This window comes from Hypanus sabinus, chromosome 24, assembly GCF_030144855.1.
Source record: "Hypanus sabinus isolate sHypSab1 chromosome 24, sHypSab1.hap1, whole genome shotgun sequence".
Taxonomy (NCBI): domain Eukaryota; kingdom Metazoa; phylum Chordata; class Chondrichthyes; order Myliobatiformes; family Dasyatidae; genus Hypanus; species Hypanus sabinus.
The window spans coordinates 27,910,971-27,929,272 of NC_082729.1; the positions used below are offsets into that span (position 1 = coordinate 27,910,971).

General features: G+C 64.7%; 1 protein-coding gene across 3 annotated transcripts in view; it reads left to right on the forward strand.

The window, feature by feature from the left end:
* The window catches only part of LOC132380580 (sodium-coupled neutral amino acid transporter 3-like), a 79,700-nt gene that overhangs the window by 21,830 nt on the left and 39,568 nt on the right, over positions 1 to 18,302 (forward strand). For all 3 annotated transcript variants that reach the window (XM_059949498.1, XM_059949497.1, XM_059949499.1), the window contains 3 exons: positions 1,035 to 1,108; positions 13,153 to 13,245; positions 14,568 to 14,649. In XM_059949498.1, the coding sequence (XP_059805481.1) occupies positions 1,035 to 1,108; positions 13,153 to 13,245; positions 14,568 to 14,649 (249 nt within the window). The remainder of the gene's footprint in view (positions 1 to 1,034; positions 1,109 to 13,152; positions 13,246 to 14,567; positions 14,650 to 18,302) is intronic.

Below are 18,302 nucleotides of genomic sequence, written 5' to 3' on the forward strand. Positions count from 1 at the left end.
TTTATGTAAGTCTACGTCCACCATCCCGGGCGAGGGGTCCTGGGCCTGGCCTATGCCATGTCCAACACTGGCATTGTGCTCTTTATGTAAGTCTACGTCCACCATCCCGGGCGAGGGGTCCAGGGCCTGGCCTATGCCATGTCCACCATCCTGGGTGAGGGGTCCTGGGCCTGGCCTATGCCATGTCCAACACTGGCATTGTGCTCTTTATGTAAGTCTACGTCCACCATCCCGGGCGAGGGGCGAGCACTGGGTCAACGTGCTCAAATAGGACTCGCTACAACCACAGAGATGTTTCCAGCCCATGACATCACAGGTGACATTACTGATCCGTGACATCACCAGTGAAATCACCGGACTTGTTACATACTCTATGATGTCACCAGACCAATATGATCGGCCAGTGACATTGCAGCTGAAATTCTTGCTTCCTAATGACATCACTGATGATGTCACCAGAATGTCATTAATGGGCCATGACATCACTGATTAAGACACTAGCCTGTGACATCTTTGGCCAATGACAGCTGCAGTCACTGACTACTTCACTGTATTACCAATGACATCACCAAGCAGGGACATCACTGAAAACATCACCAATGGCATCATTGTATTAGCACATCACAGACGACATTAAAGGGCTCTATTTTCCATCATTCACAGTGATTGGCTTAAACACTGAATACATCACACATGTCCCCTCCCCCTCCACAATTCATTCCAATACAGTGGAGGAGGAGACAATTCAGCCCATCGAGCACATGCAGTGCCAATGCTGTCAATCATCTCCCATGTACTGCCCCACATCGTAAGAGTGGCTGGATCTCCCTCAGACAGGTGGGTGGTCCCAACGCTGCAGTGATTTCTCTGGGCAGGCCCTTGGGGACGGGATAGAAGGAGGTGTGGGGAAGACTGGGTGAGACCCCAGGGATGCGGGGCTGGGAGAGGACTCGTGTTGGGCGGGGGATGGGGTTCCTGTTGGGTGCAGTGATCGAACATTGGTTTTGTCTCCGCCTACCCTCACCCCACTCCAGGACCCTCCTGATCTGCATCGCCCTGCTGTCGGCCTACTCCATTCACCTGCTGCTCAAATCTGCCGGCTTTGTTGGTGAGTATCATCCCTGTATCTGAGAGCCCTCGCTCCCTGACACCCTCCCCGTCTCCGTAAACCCCTCCCTCCCCGACACCCTCCCCGTCCCCGTAAACCCCTCCCTCCCCGACACCCTCCCCGTCTCCGTAAACGCCTCCCTCCCCGACACCCTCCCCGTCTCCGTAAACCCGTCCCTCCCCGACACCCTCCCCATCTCCGTAAACCCCTCCCTCCCCGACACCCTCCCCGTCTCCGTAAACCCCTCCCTCCCCGACACCCTCCCCGTCTCCGTAAACCCCTCCCTCCCCGACACCCTCCCCGTCTCCGTAAACCCCTCCCTCCCCGACACCCTCCCCGTCTCCGTAAACCCCTCCCTCCCCGACACCCTCCCCGTCTCCGTAAACCCCTCCCTCCCCGACACCCTCCCCGTCTCCGTAAACCCCTCCCTCCCCGACACCCTCCCCGTCTCCGTCAACCCCTCCCTCCCCGACACCCTCCCCGTCTCCGTCAACCCCTCCCTCCCCGACACCCTCCCCGTCTCCGTAAACCCCTCCCTCCCCGACACCCTCTCCGTCTCCGTAAACCCTCCCTCCCCGACACCCTCCCCGTCTCCGTCAACCCCTCCCGCCCCGACACCCTCCCCGTCTCCGTAAACCCCTCCCTCCCCGACACCCTCCCCGTCTCCGTAAACCCCTCCCTCCCCGACACCCTCCCCGTCTCCGTAAACCCCTCCCTCCCCTGACACCCTCCCCGTCTCCGTAAACCTCTTCCTCCCCGACACCCTCCCCGTCTCCGTAAACCCCTCCCTCCCCGACACCCTCCCCGTCTCCGTAAACCCCTCCCTCCCCGACACCCTCCCCGTCTCCGTAAACCTCTCCCTCCCCGACAACCTCCCCGTCTCCGTAAACCCCTCCCTCCCCGACACCCTCCCCGTCTCCGTAAACCCCTCCCTCCCCGACACCCTCCCCGTCTCCGTAAACCCCTCCCTCCCCGACACCCTCCCCGTCTCCGTAAACCCCCTCCCTCCCGGACACCCTCCCCGTCTCCGTAAACCCCTCCCTCCCTGACACCCTCCCCGTCTCCGTAAGCCCCTCCCTCCCTGACACCCTCCCCGTCTCCGTAAACCCCTCCCTTCCCGACACCCTCCCCGTCTCCGTAAACCCCTCCCTCCCCGACACCCTCCCCGTCTCCGTAAACCCCTCCCTCCCCGACACCCTCCCTGTCTCCGTAAACCCCTCCGTCCCCGACACCCTCCCCGTCTCCGTCAACCCCTCCCTCCCCGACACCCTCCCCGTCTCCGTAAACCCTCCCTCCCCGACACCCTCCCCTTCTCCGTCAACCCCTCCCGCCCCGACACCCTCCCTGTCTCCGTCAACCCCTCCCTCCCCGACAGCCTCCCCGTCTCCGTAAACCCCTCCCTCCCCGTCTCCGTAAACCCCTCCCTCCCTGACACCCCCCCGTCTCCGTCAACCCCTCCCTCCCCGACACCCTCCCCGTCTCCGTAAACCCCTCCCTCCCTGACACCCTCCCCGTCTCCGTAAACCCCTCCCTCCCTGACACCCTCCCCGTATCTGAGAGCCCTCGCTCCCTGACACCCTCCCCGTCTCCGTAAACCCCTCCCTCCCTGACACCCTCCCCGTCTCCGTAAACCCCTCCCTCCCTGACACCCTCCCCGTCTCCGTAAACCCCTCCCTCCCTGACACCCACCCCGTCCCCGTAAACCTCTCCCTCCCCGACACCCTCCCCGTCTCCGTAAACCCCTCCCTCCCTGACACCCTCCCCGTCTCCGTAAACCCCTCCCTCCCTGACACCCTCCCCGTCCCCGTAAACCTCTCCCTCCCCGACACCCTCCCCGTCTCCGTAAACCCCTCCCTCCCAGACACCCTCCCCGTCCCCGTAAACCTCTCCCTCCCTGACACCCTCCCCGTCTCCGTAAACCCCTCCCTCCCCGACACCCTCCCCGTCTCCGTAAACCCCTCCCTCCCCGACACCCTCCCCGTCTCCGTAAACCCCTCCCTCCCCGACACCCTCCCCGTCTCTGTAAACCCCTCCCTCCCCTGACACCCTCCCCGTCTCCGTAAACCCCTCCCTCCCCAACACCCTCCCCGTCTCCGTAAACCCCTCCCTCCCCGACACCCTCCCCGTCTCCGTCAACCCCTCCCTCCCCGTCTCCGTAAACCCCTCGCTCCCTGACACCCTCCCCGTCTCCGTAAACCCCTCCCTCCCCGACACCCTCCCCGTCTCCGTAAACCCCTCCCTCCCCGACACCCTCCCCGTCTCCGTATACCCCTCCCTCCCCTGACACCCTCCCCGTCTCCGTAAACCTCTTCCTCCCCGACACCCTCCCCGTCTCCGTAAACCCCTCCCTCCCCGACACCCTCCCCGTCTCCGTAAACCCCTCCCTCCCCGACACCCTCCCCGTCTCCGTAAACCTCTCCCTCCCCGACAACCTCCCCGTCTCCGTAAACCCCTCCCTCCCCGACACCCTCCCCGTCTCCGTAAACCCCTCCCTCCCCGACACCCTCCCCGTCTCCGTAAACCCCTCCCTCCCCGACACCCTCCCCGTCTCCGTAAACCCCCTCCCTCCCGGACACCCTCCCCGTCTCCGTAAACTCCTCCCTCCCTGACACCCTCCCCGTCTCCGTAAGCCCCTCCCTCCCTGACACCCTCCCCGTCTCCGTAAACCCCTCCCTTCCCGACACCCTCCCCGTCTCCGTAAACCCCTCCCTCCCCAACACCCTCCCCGTCTCCGTAAACCCCTCCCTCCCCGACACCCTCCCCGTCTCCGTAAACCCTCCCTCCCCGACACCCTCCCCTTCTCCGTCAACCCCTCCCGCCCCGACACCCTCCCTGTCTCCGTCAACCCCTCCCTCCCCGACAGCCTCCCCGTCTCCGTAAACCCCTCCCTCCCCGTCTCCGTAAACCCCTCCCTCCCTGACACCCCCCCGTCTCCGTCAACCCCTCCCTCCCCGACACCCTCCCCGTCTCCGTAAACCCCTCCCTCCCTGACACCCTCCCCGTCTCCGTAAACCCCTCCCTCCCTGACACCCTCCCCGTATCTGAGAGCCCTCGCTCCCTGACACCCTCCCCGTCTCCGTAAACCCCTCCCTCCCTGACACCCTCCCCGTCTCCGTAAACCCCTCCCTCCCTGACACCCTCCCTGTCTCCGTAAACCCCTCCCTCCCTGACACCCACCCCGTCCCCGTAAACCTCTCCCTCCCCGACACCCTCCCCGTCTCCGTAAACCCCTCCCTCCCTGACACCCTCCCCGTCTCCGTAAACCCCTCCCTCCCTGACACCCTCCCCGTCCCCGTAAACCTCTCCCTCCCCGACACCCTCCCCGTCTCCGTAAACCCCTCCCTCCCAGACACCCTCCCCGTCCCCGTAAACCTCTCCCTCCCTGACACCCTCCCCGTCTCCGTAAACCCCTCCCTCCCCGACACCCTCCCCGTCTCCGTAAACCCCTCCCTCCCCGACACCCTCCCCGTCTCCGTAAACCCCTCCCTCCCCGACACCCTCCCCGTCTCTGTAAACCCCTCCCTCCCCTGACACCCTCCCCGTCTCCGTAAACCCCTCCCTCCCCGTCTCCGTAAACCCCTCGCTCCCTGACACCCTCCCCGTCTCCGTAAACCCCTCCCTCCCCGACACCCTCCCCGTCTCCGTAAACCCCTCCATCCCCGACACCCTCCCCGTCTCCGTAAACCCCTCCCTCCCCGACACCCTCCCCGTCTCCGTAAACCTTTCCCTCCCTGTCTCCGTAAACCCCTCCCTCCCCGACACCCTCCCCGTCTCCATAAACCCCTCCCTCCCCGACACCCTCCTCGTCTCCGTAAACCCCTTCCTCCCCGACACCCTCCCCATCTCCGTCAACCCATCCCTCCCCATCTCCGTAAACCCCTCCCTCCCCGACACCCTCCCCGTCTCCGTAAACCACTCCCTCCCCGACACCCTCCCCGTCTCCGTAAACCCCTCCCTCCCCGACACCCTCCCCGTCTCCGTAAACCCCTCCCTCCCCGACACCCTCCCCATCTCCGTCAACCCATCCCTCCCCATCTCCGTAAACCCCTCCCTCCCCGACACCCTCCCCGTCTCCGTAAACCACTCCCTCCCCGACACCCTCCCCGTCTCCGTAAACCCCTCCCTCCCCGACACCCTCCCCGTCTCCGTAAACCCCTCCCTCCCCGACACCCTCCTCGTCTCCGTAAACCCCTTCCTCCCCGACACCCTCCCCATCTCCGTCAACCCATCCCTCCCCATCTCCGTAAACCCCTCCCTCCCCGACACCCTCCCCGTCTCCGTAAACCCCTCCCTCCCCGACACCCTCCCCGTCTCCGTAAACCCCTCACTCCCCGACACCCTCCCCGTCTCCGTAAACCCCTCCCTCCCTGACACCCTCCCCGTCTCCGTAAACCCCCTCCCTCCCGGACACCCTCCCCGTCTCCGTAAACCCCTCCCTCCCCGACACCCTCCCCGTCTCCGTAAACCTCTCCCTCCCCGTCTCCGTAAACCTCTCCCTCCCCGACACCCTCCCCGTCTCCGTAAACCCCTCCCTCCCCGACACCCTCCCCGTCTCCGTAAACCCCTCCCTCCCCGACACCCTCCCCGTCTCTGTCAACCCCTCCCTCCCCGACACCCTCCCCGTCTCCGTCAACCCCTCCCTCCCCGACACCCTCCCCGTCTCCGTCAACCCCTCCCTCCCCGACACCCTCCCCGTCTCCGTCAACCCCTCCCGCCCCGACACCCTCCCTGTCTCCGTAAACCCCTCCCTCCCCGTCTCCGTAAACCCCTCCCTCCCTGACACCCCCCCGTCTCCGTCAACCCCTCCCTCCCCGACACCCTCCCCGTCTCCGTAAACCCCTCCCTCCCCGACACCCTCCCCGTCTCCGTAAACCCCTCCCTCCCTGACACCCTCCCCGTATCTGAGAGCCCTCGCTCCCTGACACCCTCCCCGTCTCCGTAAACCCCTCCCTCCCTGACACCCTCCCCGTCTCCGTAAACCCCTCCCTCCCTGACACCCTCCCCGTCTCCGTAAACCCCTCCCTCCCCGACACCCTCCCCGTCTCCGTAAACCCCTCCCTCCCCGACACCATCCCCGTCTCCGTAAACCCCTCCCTCCCCGACACCCTCCCCGTCTCCGTAAACCCCCTCCCTCCCGGACACCCTCCCCGTCTCCGTAAACCCCTCCCTCCCCGACACCCTCCCCGTCTCCGTAAACCTCTCCCTCCCCGTCTCCGTAAACCTCTCCCTCCCCGACACCCTCCCCGTCTCCGTAAACCCCTCCCTCCCCGACACCCTCCCCGTCTCCGTAAACCCCTCCCTCCCCGACACCCTCCCCGTCTCCGTCAACCCCTCCCTCCCCGACACCCTCCCCGTCTCCGTCAACCCCTCCCTCCCCGACACCCTCCCCGTCTCCGTCAACCCCTCCCGCCCCGACACCCTCACCGTCTCCGTCAACCCCTCCCTCCCCGACACCCTCCCCGTCTCCGTAAACCCCTCCCTCCCCGTCTCCGTAAACCCCTCCCTCGCTGACACCCCCCCGTCTCCGTCAACCCCTCCCTCCCCGACACCCTCCCCGTCTCCGTAAACCCCTCCCTCCCTGACACCCTCCCCGTCTCCGTAAACCCCTCTCTCCCTGACACCCTCCCCGTCCCCGTAAACCTCTCCCTCCCCGACACCCTCCCCGTCTCCGTAAACCCCTCCCTCCCTGACACCCTCCCCGTCTCCGTAAACCCCTCCCTCCCTGACACCCTCCCCGTCTCCGTAAACCCCTCCCTCCCTGACACCCTCCCCGTCCCCGTAAACCTCTCCCACCCTGACACCCTCCCCGTCTCCGTAAACCCCTCCCTCCCCGACACCCTCCCCGTCTCCGTAAACCCCTCCCTCCCCGACACCCTCCCCGTCTCTGTAAACCCCTCCCTCCCCTGACACCCTCCCCGTCTCCGTAAACCCCTCCCTCCCCGACACCCTCCCCGTCTCCGTAAACCCCTCCCTCCCCGACACCCTCCCCGTCTCCGTCAACCCCTCCCTCCCCGACACCCTCCCCGTCTCCGTAAACCCCTCCCTCCCCGACACCCTCCCAGTCTCCGTAAACCCCTCCCTCCCCGACACCCTCCCCGTCTCCGTAAACCCCTCCCTCCCCGACACCCTCCCCGTCTCCGTAAACCTTTCCCTCCCCGACACCCTCCCCGTCTCCGTAAACCCCTCCCTCCCCGACACCCTCCCCGTCTCCGTAAACCCCTTCCTCCCCGACACCCTCCCCGTCTCCGTAAACCCCTCCCTCCCCGACACCCTCCCCGTCTCCGTAAACCCCTCCCTCCCCGACACCCTCCCCGTCTCCGTAAACCCCTCCCTCCCCGACACCCTCCCCGTCTCCGTAAACCTTTCCCTCCCCGACACCCTCCCCGTCTCCGTAAACCCCTCCCTCCCCGACACCCTCCCCGTCTCCTTAAACCCCTCCCTCCCCGACACCCTCCTCGTCTCCGTAAACCCCTTCCTCCCCGACACCCTCCCCATCTCCGTCAACCCATCCCTCCCCATCTCCGTAAACCCCTCCCTCCCCGACACCCTCCCCGTCTCCGTAAACCCCTCCCTCCCCGACACCCTCCCCGTCTCAGTAAACCTTCCCTCCCCTACACCCTCCCCGTCTCCGTAAACCCCTCCGTCCCCATCTCCGTAAACCCCTCCCCGACACCCTCCCCGTCTCCGTAAACCCCTCCCTCCCCGACACCCTCCCCGTCTCCGTAAACCCCTCCCTCCCCGACACCCTCCCCGTCTCCGTAAACCCCTCCCTCCCCGACACCCTCCCCGTCTCCGTAAACCCCTCCCTCCCCGACACCCTCCCCGTCTCCGTAAACCCCTCCCTCCCCGACACCCTCCCCGTCTCCGTAAACCCCTCCCTCCCCGACACCCTCCCCGTCACCGTAAACCCCTCCCTCCCCGACACCCTCCCCGTCTCCGTCAACCCCTCCCTCCCCGACACCCTCCCCGTCTCCGTAAACCTCTCCCTCCCCGACACCCTCCCCGTCTCCGTAAACCCCTCCCTCCCCGACACCCTCCTCGTCTCCGTAAACCCCTCCCTCCCCGACACCCACCCCGTCTCCGTAAACCCCTCCCTCCCCGACACCCTCCCCGTCTCCGTAAACCCCTCCCTCCCCGACACCCTCCCCGTCTCCGTAAACCCCTCCCTCCCCGACACCCTCCCCGTCTCCGTAAACCCCTCCCTCCCCGACACCCTCCCCGTCTCCGTAAACCCCTCCCTCCCCGACACCCTCCTCATCTCCGTAAACCCCTCCCTCCCCGACACCCTCCTCATCTCCGTCAACCCCTCCCTCCCCGACACCCTCCTCATCTCCGTCAACCCCTCCCTCCCCATCTCCGTAAACCCCTCCCTCCCCGACACCCTCCCCGTCTCCGTAAACCCCTCCCTCCCCGACACCATCCCCGTCTCAGTAAACCATCCCTCCCCAACACCCTCCCCGTCTCCGTAAACCCCTCCGTCCCCATCTCCGTAAACCCCTCCCCGACACCCTCCCCATCTCCGTAAACCCCTCCCTCCGACACCCTCCCCGTCTCCGTAAACCTCTCCCTTCTCTGACACCCTCCCCGTCTCCGTAAACCCCTCCCTCCCCGACACCCTCCCCGTCTCCGTAAATCTCTCCCTCCCTGACACCCTCCTCATCTACGTAAACCCCTCCCTCCCCGACACCCTCCTCATCTCCGTAAACCCCTCCCTCCCCGACACCCTCCCCATCTCCGTCAACCCCTCCCTCCCCTTCTCCCTAAACCCCTCCCTCCCCGACACCCTCCCCATCTCCGTAAACCCCTCCCTCCCCGACACCCTCCCCGTCTCCATAAACCCCTCCCTCCCTGACACCCTCCCCGTCTCCGTAAACCTCTCCCTCCCCTGACACCCTCCCCATCTCCGTAAACCTCTCCCTCCCCGTCTCCGTAAACCCCTCCCTCCCCGACACCCTCCTCATCTCCGTAAACCCCTCCCTCCCTGACACCCTCCCCGTCTCCGTAAACCCCTCCCTCCCTGACACCCTCCTCATCTCCGTAAACCCCTCCCTCCCCGACACCCTCCCCGTCTCCGTAAACCCCTCCCTCCCCGACACCCTGCCCGTCTCCGTAAACCTCTCCCTCCCCTGACACCCTCCCCGTCTCCGTAAACCTCTCCCTCCCCGACACCCTCCCCGTCTCCGTAAACCCCTCCCTCCCCGACACCCTCCCCGTCTCCGTCAACCCCTCCCTCCCCGACACCCTCCCCATCTCCGTAAACCCCTCCCTCCCAGACACCCTCCCCGTCTCCGTAAACCCTCCCTCCCTGACACCCTCCTCATCTCCGTAAACCCCTCCCTCCCCGACACCCTCCTCATCTCCGTAAACCCCTCCCTCCCGACACCCTCCCCATCTCCGTCAACCCCTCCCTCCCCATCTCCGTAAACCCCTCCCTCCCCGACACCCTCCCCATCTCCGTAAACCCCTCCCTCCCCGACACCCTCCCCGTCTCCGTAAACCCCTCCCTCCCCGACACCCTCCCCGTCTCCGTAAACCCCTCCCTCCCCGACACCCTCCCCGTCTCCGTAAATCTCTCCCTCCCTGACACCCTCCTCATCTCCGTAAACCCCTCCCTCCCCGACACCCTCCCCATCTCCGTCAACCCCTCCCTCCCCTTCTCCCTAAACCCCTCCCTCCCCGACACCCTCCCCATCTCCGTAAACCCCTCCCTCCCCGACACCCTCCCCGTCTCCATAAACCCCTCCCTCCCTGACACCCTCCCCGTCTCCGTAAACCTCTCCCTCCCCTGACACCCTCCCCGTCTCCGTAAACCTCTCCCTCCCCGTCTCCGTAAACCCCTCCCTCCCTGACACCCTCCTCATCTCCGTAAACCCCTCCCTCCCCGACACCCTCCTCATCTCCGTAAACCCCTCCCTCCCTGACACCCTCCCCGTCTCCGTAAACCCCTCCCTCCCTGACACCCTCCTCATCTCTGTAAACCCCTCCCTCCCTGACACCCTCCCCGTCTCCGTAAACCCCTCCCTCCCCGACACCCTCCCCGTCTCCGTAAACCTCTCCCTCCCCTGACACCCTCCCCGTCTCCGTAAACCTCTCCCTCCCCGACACCCTCCCCGTCTCCGTAAACCCCTCCCTCCCCGACACCCTCCCCGTCTCCGTCAACCCCTCCCTCCCCGACACCCTCCCCATCTCCGTAAACCCCTCCCTCCCAGACACCCTCCCCGTCTCCGTAAACCCTCCCTCCCTGACACCCTCCTCATCTCCGTAAACCCCTCCCTCCCCGACACCCTCCTCATCTCCGTAAACCCCTCCCTCCCGACACCCTCCCCATCTCCGTCAACCCCTCCCTCCCCATCTCCGTAAACCCCTCCCTCCCCGACACCCTCCCCATCTCCGTAAACCCCTCCCTCCCCGACACCCTCCCCGTCTCCGTAAACCCCTCCCTCCCCGACACCCTCCCCGTCTCCGTAAACCCCTCCCTCCCCGACACCCTCCCCGTCTCAGTAAACCCTCCCTCCCCAACACCCTCCCCGTCTCCGTAAACCCCTCCGTCCCCATCTCCGTAAACCCCTCCCTGACACCCTCCCCATCTCCGTAAACCCCTCCCTCCCCGACACCCTCCCCGTCTCCGTAAACCCCTCCCTCCCCGACACCCTCCCCGTCTCCGTAAACCCCTCCCTCCCCGACACCCTCCTCATCTCCGTCAACCCCTCCCTCCCCGACACCCTCCCCGTCTCCGTCAACCCCTCCGTCCCCGACTCCCTCCTCATCTCCGTAAACCCCTCCCTCCCCGACACCCTCCTCATCTCCGACAACCCCTCCGTCCCCGACACCCTCCTGATCTCCGTAAACCCCTCCCTCCCCAACACCCTCCCCGTCTCCGTCAACCCCTCCGTCCCCGACACCCTTCCCGTCTCCGTAAACCCCTCCCCGACACCCTCTCCGTCTCCGTCAACCCCTCCCTCCCCGACACCCTCCCCGTCTCCGTAAACCCCTCCCTCCCCGACACCGTCCCCATCTCCGTAAACCCCTCCCCGACACCCTCCTCATCTCCGTAAACTCCTCCCTCCCCGACACCCTCCTGATCTCCGTCAACCCCTCCCTCCCCGACACCCTCCCCATCTCCGTCAACCCCTCCCTCCCCGACACCCTCCTCATCTCTCACCCTCCCCTACACCCCTCCCCATCTCTCACCCTCCCCTACACCCCTCCCCATCCCTCACCCTCCCCATCTCTCACCCTCCCCTACACCCCTCCCCATCTCTCACCCTCCCCATCCCTCACCCTCCCCTACACCCCTCCCCATCCCCATCTCTCACCCTCCCCTACACATCTCCCCATCTCTCACCCTCCCCTACACCCCTCCCCATCCCTCACCCTCCCCATCTCTCACCCTCCCCTACACCCCTCCCCATCTCTCACCCTCCCCTACACATCTCCCCATCTCTCACCCACCCCTACACCCTTCCCCATCCCTCACCCTCCCCTACACCCCTCCCCATCTCTCACCCTCCCCTACACCCCTCCCCATCTCTCACCCTCCCCTACACATCTCCCCATCTCTCACCCTCCCCTACACCCCTCCCCATCCCTCACCCTCCCCTACACCCCTCCCCATCCCTCACCCTCCCCATCTCTCACCCTCCCCTACACATCTCCCTGTCTCCATGACCCCTTTTCTCCATTTCCACTGTAAGGGAATGTGCGGGTTCATGGAGTTGGGGAGGGTGGCTGTCATGGTACCGGGAGGGAGGGGTTTACAGAGACTGAGGGGTGGGAGTGAGCAGGGTGAAGGAGGGAGGGGTTTACAGAGACTGGGAGGGGTGGGAGGGAGCAGAGTGGAGGAGGGAGGGTTTACTGAGACTGGGGGGTGGGAGGGAGCAGAGTGGAGGAGGGAGGGGTTTACAGAGACTGAGGGGTGGGAGGGAGCAGAGTGGAGGAGGGAGGGTTTACTGAGACTGGGGGGTGGGAGGGAGCAGAGTGGAGGAGGGAGGGGTTTACAGAGACTGAGGGGTGGGAGTGAGTTGGGTGGAGGAGGGAGGGGTTTCCGGAGACCGGGAGGGGTGGGAGGGAGCAGGGTGAAGGAGGGAGGGGTTTACAGAGACTGGGGGTTGGGAGGGAGCAGGGTGAAGGAAGGAGGAGTTTACAGAGACTGGGGGGTGGGAGGGAGCAGGGTGAAGGAGGGAGGGGTTTACAGAGACTGGGAGGGGTGGGAGGGAGCAGAGTGGAGGAGGGAGGGTTTACTGAGACTGGGGGGTGGGAGGGAGCAGGGTGAAGGAGGGAGGGGTTTACAGAGACTGGGAGGGGTGGGAGGGAGCAGAGTGGAGGAGGGAGGGTTTACTGAGACTGGGTGGTGGGAGGGAGCAGGGTGGAGGAGGGAGGGTTTACTGAGACTGGGGGGTGGGAGGGAGCAGGGTGAAGGAAGGAGGGTTTACAGAGACTGAGGGGTGGGAGTGAGTAGGGTGGAGGAGGGAGGGGTTTCCGGAGACCGGGAGGGGTGGGAGGGAGCAGAGTGAAGGAGGGAGGGGTTTACAGAGACTGGGGGATGGGAGGGAGCAGGGTGGAGGAGGGAGGGGTTTACAGAGACTGGGAGGGGTGGGAGGGTGCAGGGTGAAGGAGGGAGGGGTTTACTGAGACTGGGGAGGTGGGAGGGAGCAGGGTGAAGGAGGGAGGGGTTTACAGAGACTGAGGGGTGGGAGTGAGTAGGGTGGAGGAGGGAGGGGTTTCCGGAGACCGGGAGGGGTGGGAGGGAGCAGGGTGAAGGAGGGAGGGGTTTACAGAGACTGGGGGCTGGGAGGGAGCAGGGTGAAGGAGGGAGGGGTTTACAGAGACTGGGGGGTGGGAGGGAGCAGGGTGGAGGAGGGAGGGGTTTACAGAGACTGGGGGCTGGGAGGGAGCAATGTTGAAGTAGGTCTGCCCTCAGCAACATCGAGGAGGGAGCACTGTGTGGAGGGATAGTGAGCCGGCGAGTCGGTGCCTCTTCGTGGGAGGGTGGAGGTGGGCTTAAGGGTTCTTGATGACTCAGCCCCGCCTCTCGCTGCCCGCAGGGATCCGAGCCTACGAGCAATTGGGCCTGAAAGCCTTCGGTCAGCCAGGGAAAGTGACGGCAGCCGTGGTCATCTCCTTGCACAACATCGGAGGTAGGAGTGGTGTGTGTGTGTGTGTGACCGGATGCCATTGCCCCCCCATCCATGCCCTCGCCTGCCTCCTCTCTTTCTCTTGACCGGTTTGCGCCAAGGTGAATGACGTGGGTGGTTACTGTCTTTCCGTGTGATTGTCCTTGGCAGAATTTTTCTCCGGAACTGGTTTGCCATTGCCTTCTGGGCCGTGTCTTTACCAGACGGGTGAGCCCCCAGCCATTATCAATACTCTTCAGCCATTGTCTGCCTGGCGTCAGTGGTCGCGTAACCAGGACTTGTGATGTGGACCGGCTGCTCGTACGACCATCTACTGTTGTGTAGTGTACTGAGGGAACTCCAGCATAGCAGCATGCAGGCTATTCAACTGAACTTTATTGATCCTCCAGTGGCTTAGGATTAACCCATTAACCACCACAACACCCACCACCTACTCCCATGGCTTCACGTGACCCCGATTGGGGGGCTAAGCAGGTGCCACACCTCGCTCAGGGGTGACCTGCAGGCTAACGGAGGGAAGGAGCGCCTCACACCTCCTCTGTTAGAGATGTAACTCCACCCCACCCCCACCCATGAGGCTCAGATGAGATGGCACACGTGAAGTCTCCCCCCACCCTCCCCCTCCGAGATCGGCGGAGTCATAAACAAGAGGGCACAGTTTTGAGGCGAGAGGGGAGAGAGAGGCACTTCCTCACTCGGAGGGCGGTCCGCGGGCGGAATGAGTGGGGCGGGCATGTTAAGAGCGGTTTAAAGGCATTTGATCCACTGGGAAGGTATAGGTGGATATGGGCCACGTCGGACCGCACAGAACAGATGGGCCGAAGGGCCTGCTGTGGTGACAAGTGTGACTATAACCATGTCAATCTCCTTCTGGGAGAGAGTGACGGGGGGGAAAGATGGGTGAGTGACGGGGAAGGGTGGGGGAGAGGGAGAACGGGGTTTGCGGTGGGGGGGTGAGAGGAAGTGTGGGGCAGGGTCGGGGGGTTTGCACAGGGAGGGGGCAGGTTGGGGTGAGGCTAAGGTTCAAAAAGGGGTTACAGAGGGCAGGGTGTCCGGGTGGGGAGCGGAGGGGACTGACAGAGAGGGACGGTGGGGTATGTTGAGATGGGAGGGGGGGGGAGAAGCAGACACTGAGGGTGTTTGGAGAGGGTGGGAGGCAGCAGGGGCTAAGCCCTGGAGCAGGGCGACAAGTTCGAATCTCGGCCCGAGATCCAGGGGACATATTCTCGGGAACTGGAATAATTTTGAAAATAACCCTCTTTATCTTCCTCTGCCACCCCTCCACTCCCTCTCCATCCCACCCTCTCTCTCCCCACCATCCTCAGCCATGTCCAGTTACCTCTACATTGTGAAGTCTGAGCTTCCGCTGGTCATCCAGGCCTTTCTCCGGCTGCAGGAGAACAATGGGTAGGTGGGCACCCTTCTGACCCCTCCCCACCCCACTCACTCGCACCCCGGCCCGCATCTGCCGAGTGGAGGGGGGTCACAAAGATGGGGAGGGGTGCACGGGAGGGAAGGAGTCACGGAGATGGGGGGGGTCACGGAGATGTGGAGGGGTGAAGGGGAGGGAAGGGGTCACGGAGATGGAGGGGGTCAGAGATGTGGAGGGGTGAAGGGGAGGGAAGGGGTCACGGAGAAGGGGGTCACAGAGATGTGGAGGGGAGGGAAGGGGTCACGGAGATGGGGGTCAGAGATGTGGAGGAGGGAAGGGGTCACGGAGATGGGGGTCACAGAGATGTGGAGGGGTGGAGGGGAGGGAAGGGGTCACGGAGATGGGGGGTCAGAGATGTGGAGGAGGGAAGGGGTCACGGAGATGGGGGTCACAGAGATGTGGAGGGGAGGGAAGGGTTCACAGAGATGGGGGGGTCAGAGATGTGAAGGGGAGGGAAGGGGGCACGGAGATGGAGGGGGTCACAGAGATGGGGAGGGGTGAAGGGGAGGGAAGGGGTCACGGAGATGGAGGGGGTCACAGAGATGTGGAGGGGAGGGAAGGGGGCACGGAGATGGAGGGTCACAGAGATGGGGAGGGGTGAAGGGGAGGGAAGGGGTCACGGAGATGGGGGGTCACAGATGGGGAGGGGTGAAGGGGAGGGAAGGGGTCACGGAGATGGGGGGTCACAGATGGGGAGGGGTGAAGGGGAGGGAAGGGGTCACGGAGATGGGGTTCACAGAGATGTGGAGGGGTGAAGGGGAGGGAAGGGGTCACGGAGATGGGGTGTCACAGAGATGGGGAGGGGTGAAGGGGAGGGAAGGGGTCACGGAGATGGGGGGGATCACAGAGATGGGGAGGGGAGGGAAGGAGTCACAGAGATGGGGGGGTCGGAGATGTGGAGGAGTGAAGGGGAGGGAAGGGGTCACGGAGATGGGGGGTCACAGATGGGGAGGGGTGAAGGGGAGGGAAGGGGTCACGGAGATGGGGGGGTCACAGAGATGTGGAGGGGTGAAGGGGAGGGAAGGGGTCACGGAGATGGGGTGTCACAGAGATGTGGAGGGGTGAAGGGGAGGGAAGGGGTCACGGAGATGGGGGGTCACAGAGATGAGGGGTGAAGGGGAGGGAAGGAGTCACGGAGATGGAGGGGGTCACAGAGATGTGGAGGGGAGGGAAGGGGGCACGGAGATGGAGGGTCACAGAGATGGGGAGGGGTGAAGGGGAGGGAAGGGGTCACGGAGATGGGGGGTCACGGAGATGGGGGGTCACAGATGGGGAGGGGTGAAGGGGAGGGAAGGGGTCACGGAGATGGGGTTCACAGAGATGTGGAGGGGTGAAGGGGAGGGAAGGGGTCACGGAGATGGGGTGTCACAGAGATGGGGAGGGGTGAAGGGGAGGGAAGGGGTCACGGAGATGGGGGTCACAGAGATGGGGTGAAGGGGAGGGAAAGGGTCACGGAGATGGGGGTCACAGAGATGGGGTGAAGGGGAGGGAAGGGGTCACGGAGATGGAGGGGGTCAGAGATGTGGAGGGGTGAAGGGGAGGAAGGGGGTCACAGAGATGTGGAGGGGAGGGAAGGGGTCACGGAGATGGGGGGTCACAGAGATGTGGAGGGGTGGAGGGGAGGGAAGGGGTCACGGAGATGGGGGGTCAGAGATGTGGAGGAGGGAAGGGGTCACGGAGATGGGGGTCACAGAGATGTGGAGGGGAGGGAAGGGGTAACAGAGATGGGGGGGTCAGAGATGTGAAGGGGAGGGAAGGGGTCACGGAGATGGGGGGTCACAGAGATGGGGAGGGGTGAAGGGGAGGGAAGGGGTCACGGAGATGGGGGGTCACAGAGATGTGGAGGAGTGAAGGGGAGGGAAGGAGTCACGGAGATGGAGGGGGTCACAGAGATGTGGAGGGGAGGGAAGGGGGCACGGAGGGAAGGGGGCATGGAGATGGAGGGTCACAGAGATGGGGAGGGAAGGGGTCACGGAGATGGGGTTCACAGAGATGTGGAGGGGTGAAGGGGAGGGAAGGGGTCACGGAGATGGAGGGGGTCAGAGATGTGGAGGGGTGAAGGGGAGGGAAGGGGTCACGGAGATGGGGAGGGGTGAAGGGGAGGGAAGGGGTCACGGAGATGGGGGGTCACAGAGATGAGGGGTGAAGGGGAGGGAAGGAGTCACGGAGATGGAGGGGGTCACAGAGATGTGGAGGGGAGGGAAGGGGGCACGGAGATGGAGGGTCACAGAGATGGGGAGGGAAGGAGTCACGGAGATGGGGGGTCACAGATGGGGAGGGGTGAAGGGGAGGGAAGGGGTCACGGAGATGGGGTTCACAGAGATGTGGAGGGGTGAAGGGGAGGGAAGGGGTCACGGAGATGGGGTGTCACAGAGATGGGGAGGGGTGAAGGGGAGGGAAGGGGTCACGGAGATGGGGGGGATCACAGAGATGGGGAGGGGTGGAGGGGAGGGAAGGAGTCACAGAGATGGGGGGTCGGAGATGTGGAGGAGTGAAGGGGAGGGAAGGGGTCACGGAGGGGGGTCACAGATGGGGAGGGGTGAAGGGGAGGGAAGGGGTCACGGAGATGGGGGGGTCACAGAGATGTGGAGGGGTGAAGGGGAGGGAAGGGGTCACGGAGATGGGGTGTCACAGAGATGTGGAGGGGTGAAGGGGAGGGAAGGAGTCACGGAGATGGAGGGGGTCACAGAGATGTGGAGGGGAGGGAAGGGGGCACGGAGATGGAGGGTCACAGAGATGGGGAGGGGTGAAGGGGAGGGAAGGGGTCACGGAGATGGAGGGGGTCACAGAGATGTGGAGGGGAGGGAAGGGGGCACGGAGATGGGGGGTCACAGAGATGAGGGGTGAAGGGGAGGGAAGGAGTCACGGAGATGGAGGGGGTCACAGAGATGTGGAGGGGAGGGAAGGGGGCACGGAGATGGAGGGTCACAGAGATGGGGAGGGGTGAAGGGGAGGGAAGGGGTCACGGAGATGGGGGGTCACGGAGATGGGGGGTCACAGATGGGGAGGGGTGGGGGAGGGAAGGGGTCACGGAGATGGGGTTCACAGAGATGTGGAGGGGTGAAGGGGAGGGAAGGGGTCACGGAGATGGGGTGTCACAGAGATGGGGAGGGGTGAAGGGGAGGGAAGGGGTCACGGAGATGGGGGTCACAGAGATGGGGTGAAGGGGAGGGAAAGGGTCACGGAGATGGGGGTCACAGAGATGGGGTGAAGGGGAGGGAAGGGGTCACGGAGATGGAGGGGGTCAGAGATGTGGAGGGGTGAAGGGGAGGGAAGGGGTCACGGAGAAGGGGGTCACAGAGATGTGGAGGGGAGGGAAGGGGTCACGGAGATGGGGGGTCAGAGATGTGGAGGAGGGAAGGGGTCACGGAGATGGGGGTCACAGAGATGTGGAGGGGAGGGAAGGGGGCACGGAGATGGAGGGTCACAGAGATGGGGAGGGAAGGGGTCACGGAGATGGGGGGTCACAGATGGGGAGGGGTGAAGGGGAGGGAAGGGGTCACGGAGATGGGGTTCACAGAGATGTGGAGGGGTGAAGGGGAGGGAAGGGGTCACGGAGATGGGGTGTCACAGAGATGGGGAGGGGTGAAGGGGAGGGAAGGGGTCACGGATATGGGGGGGATCACAG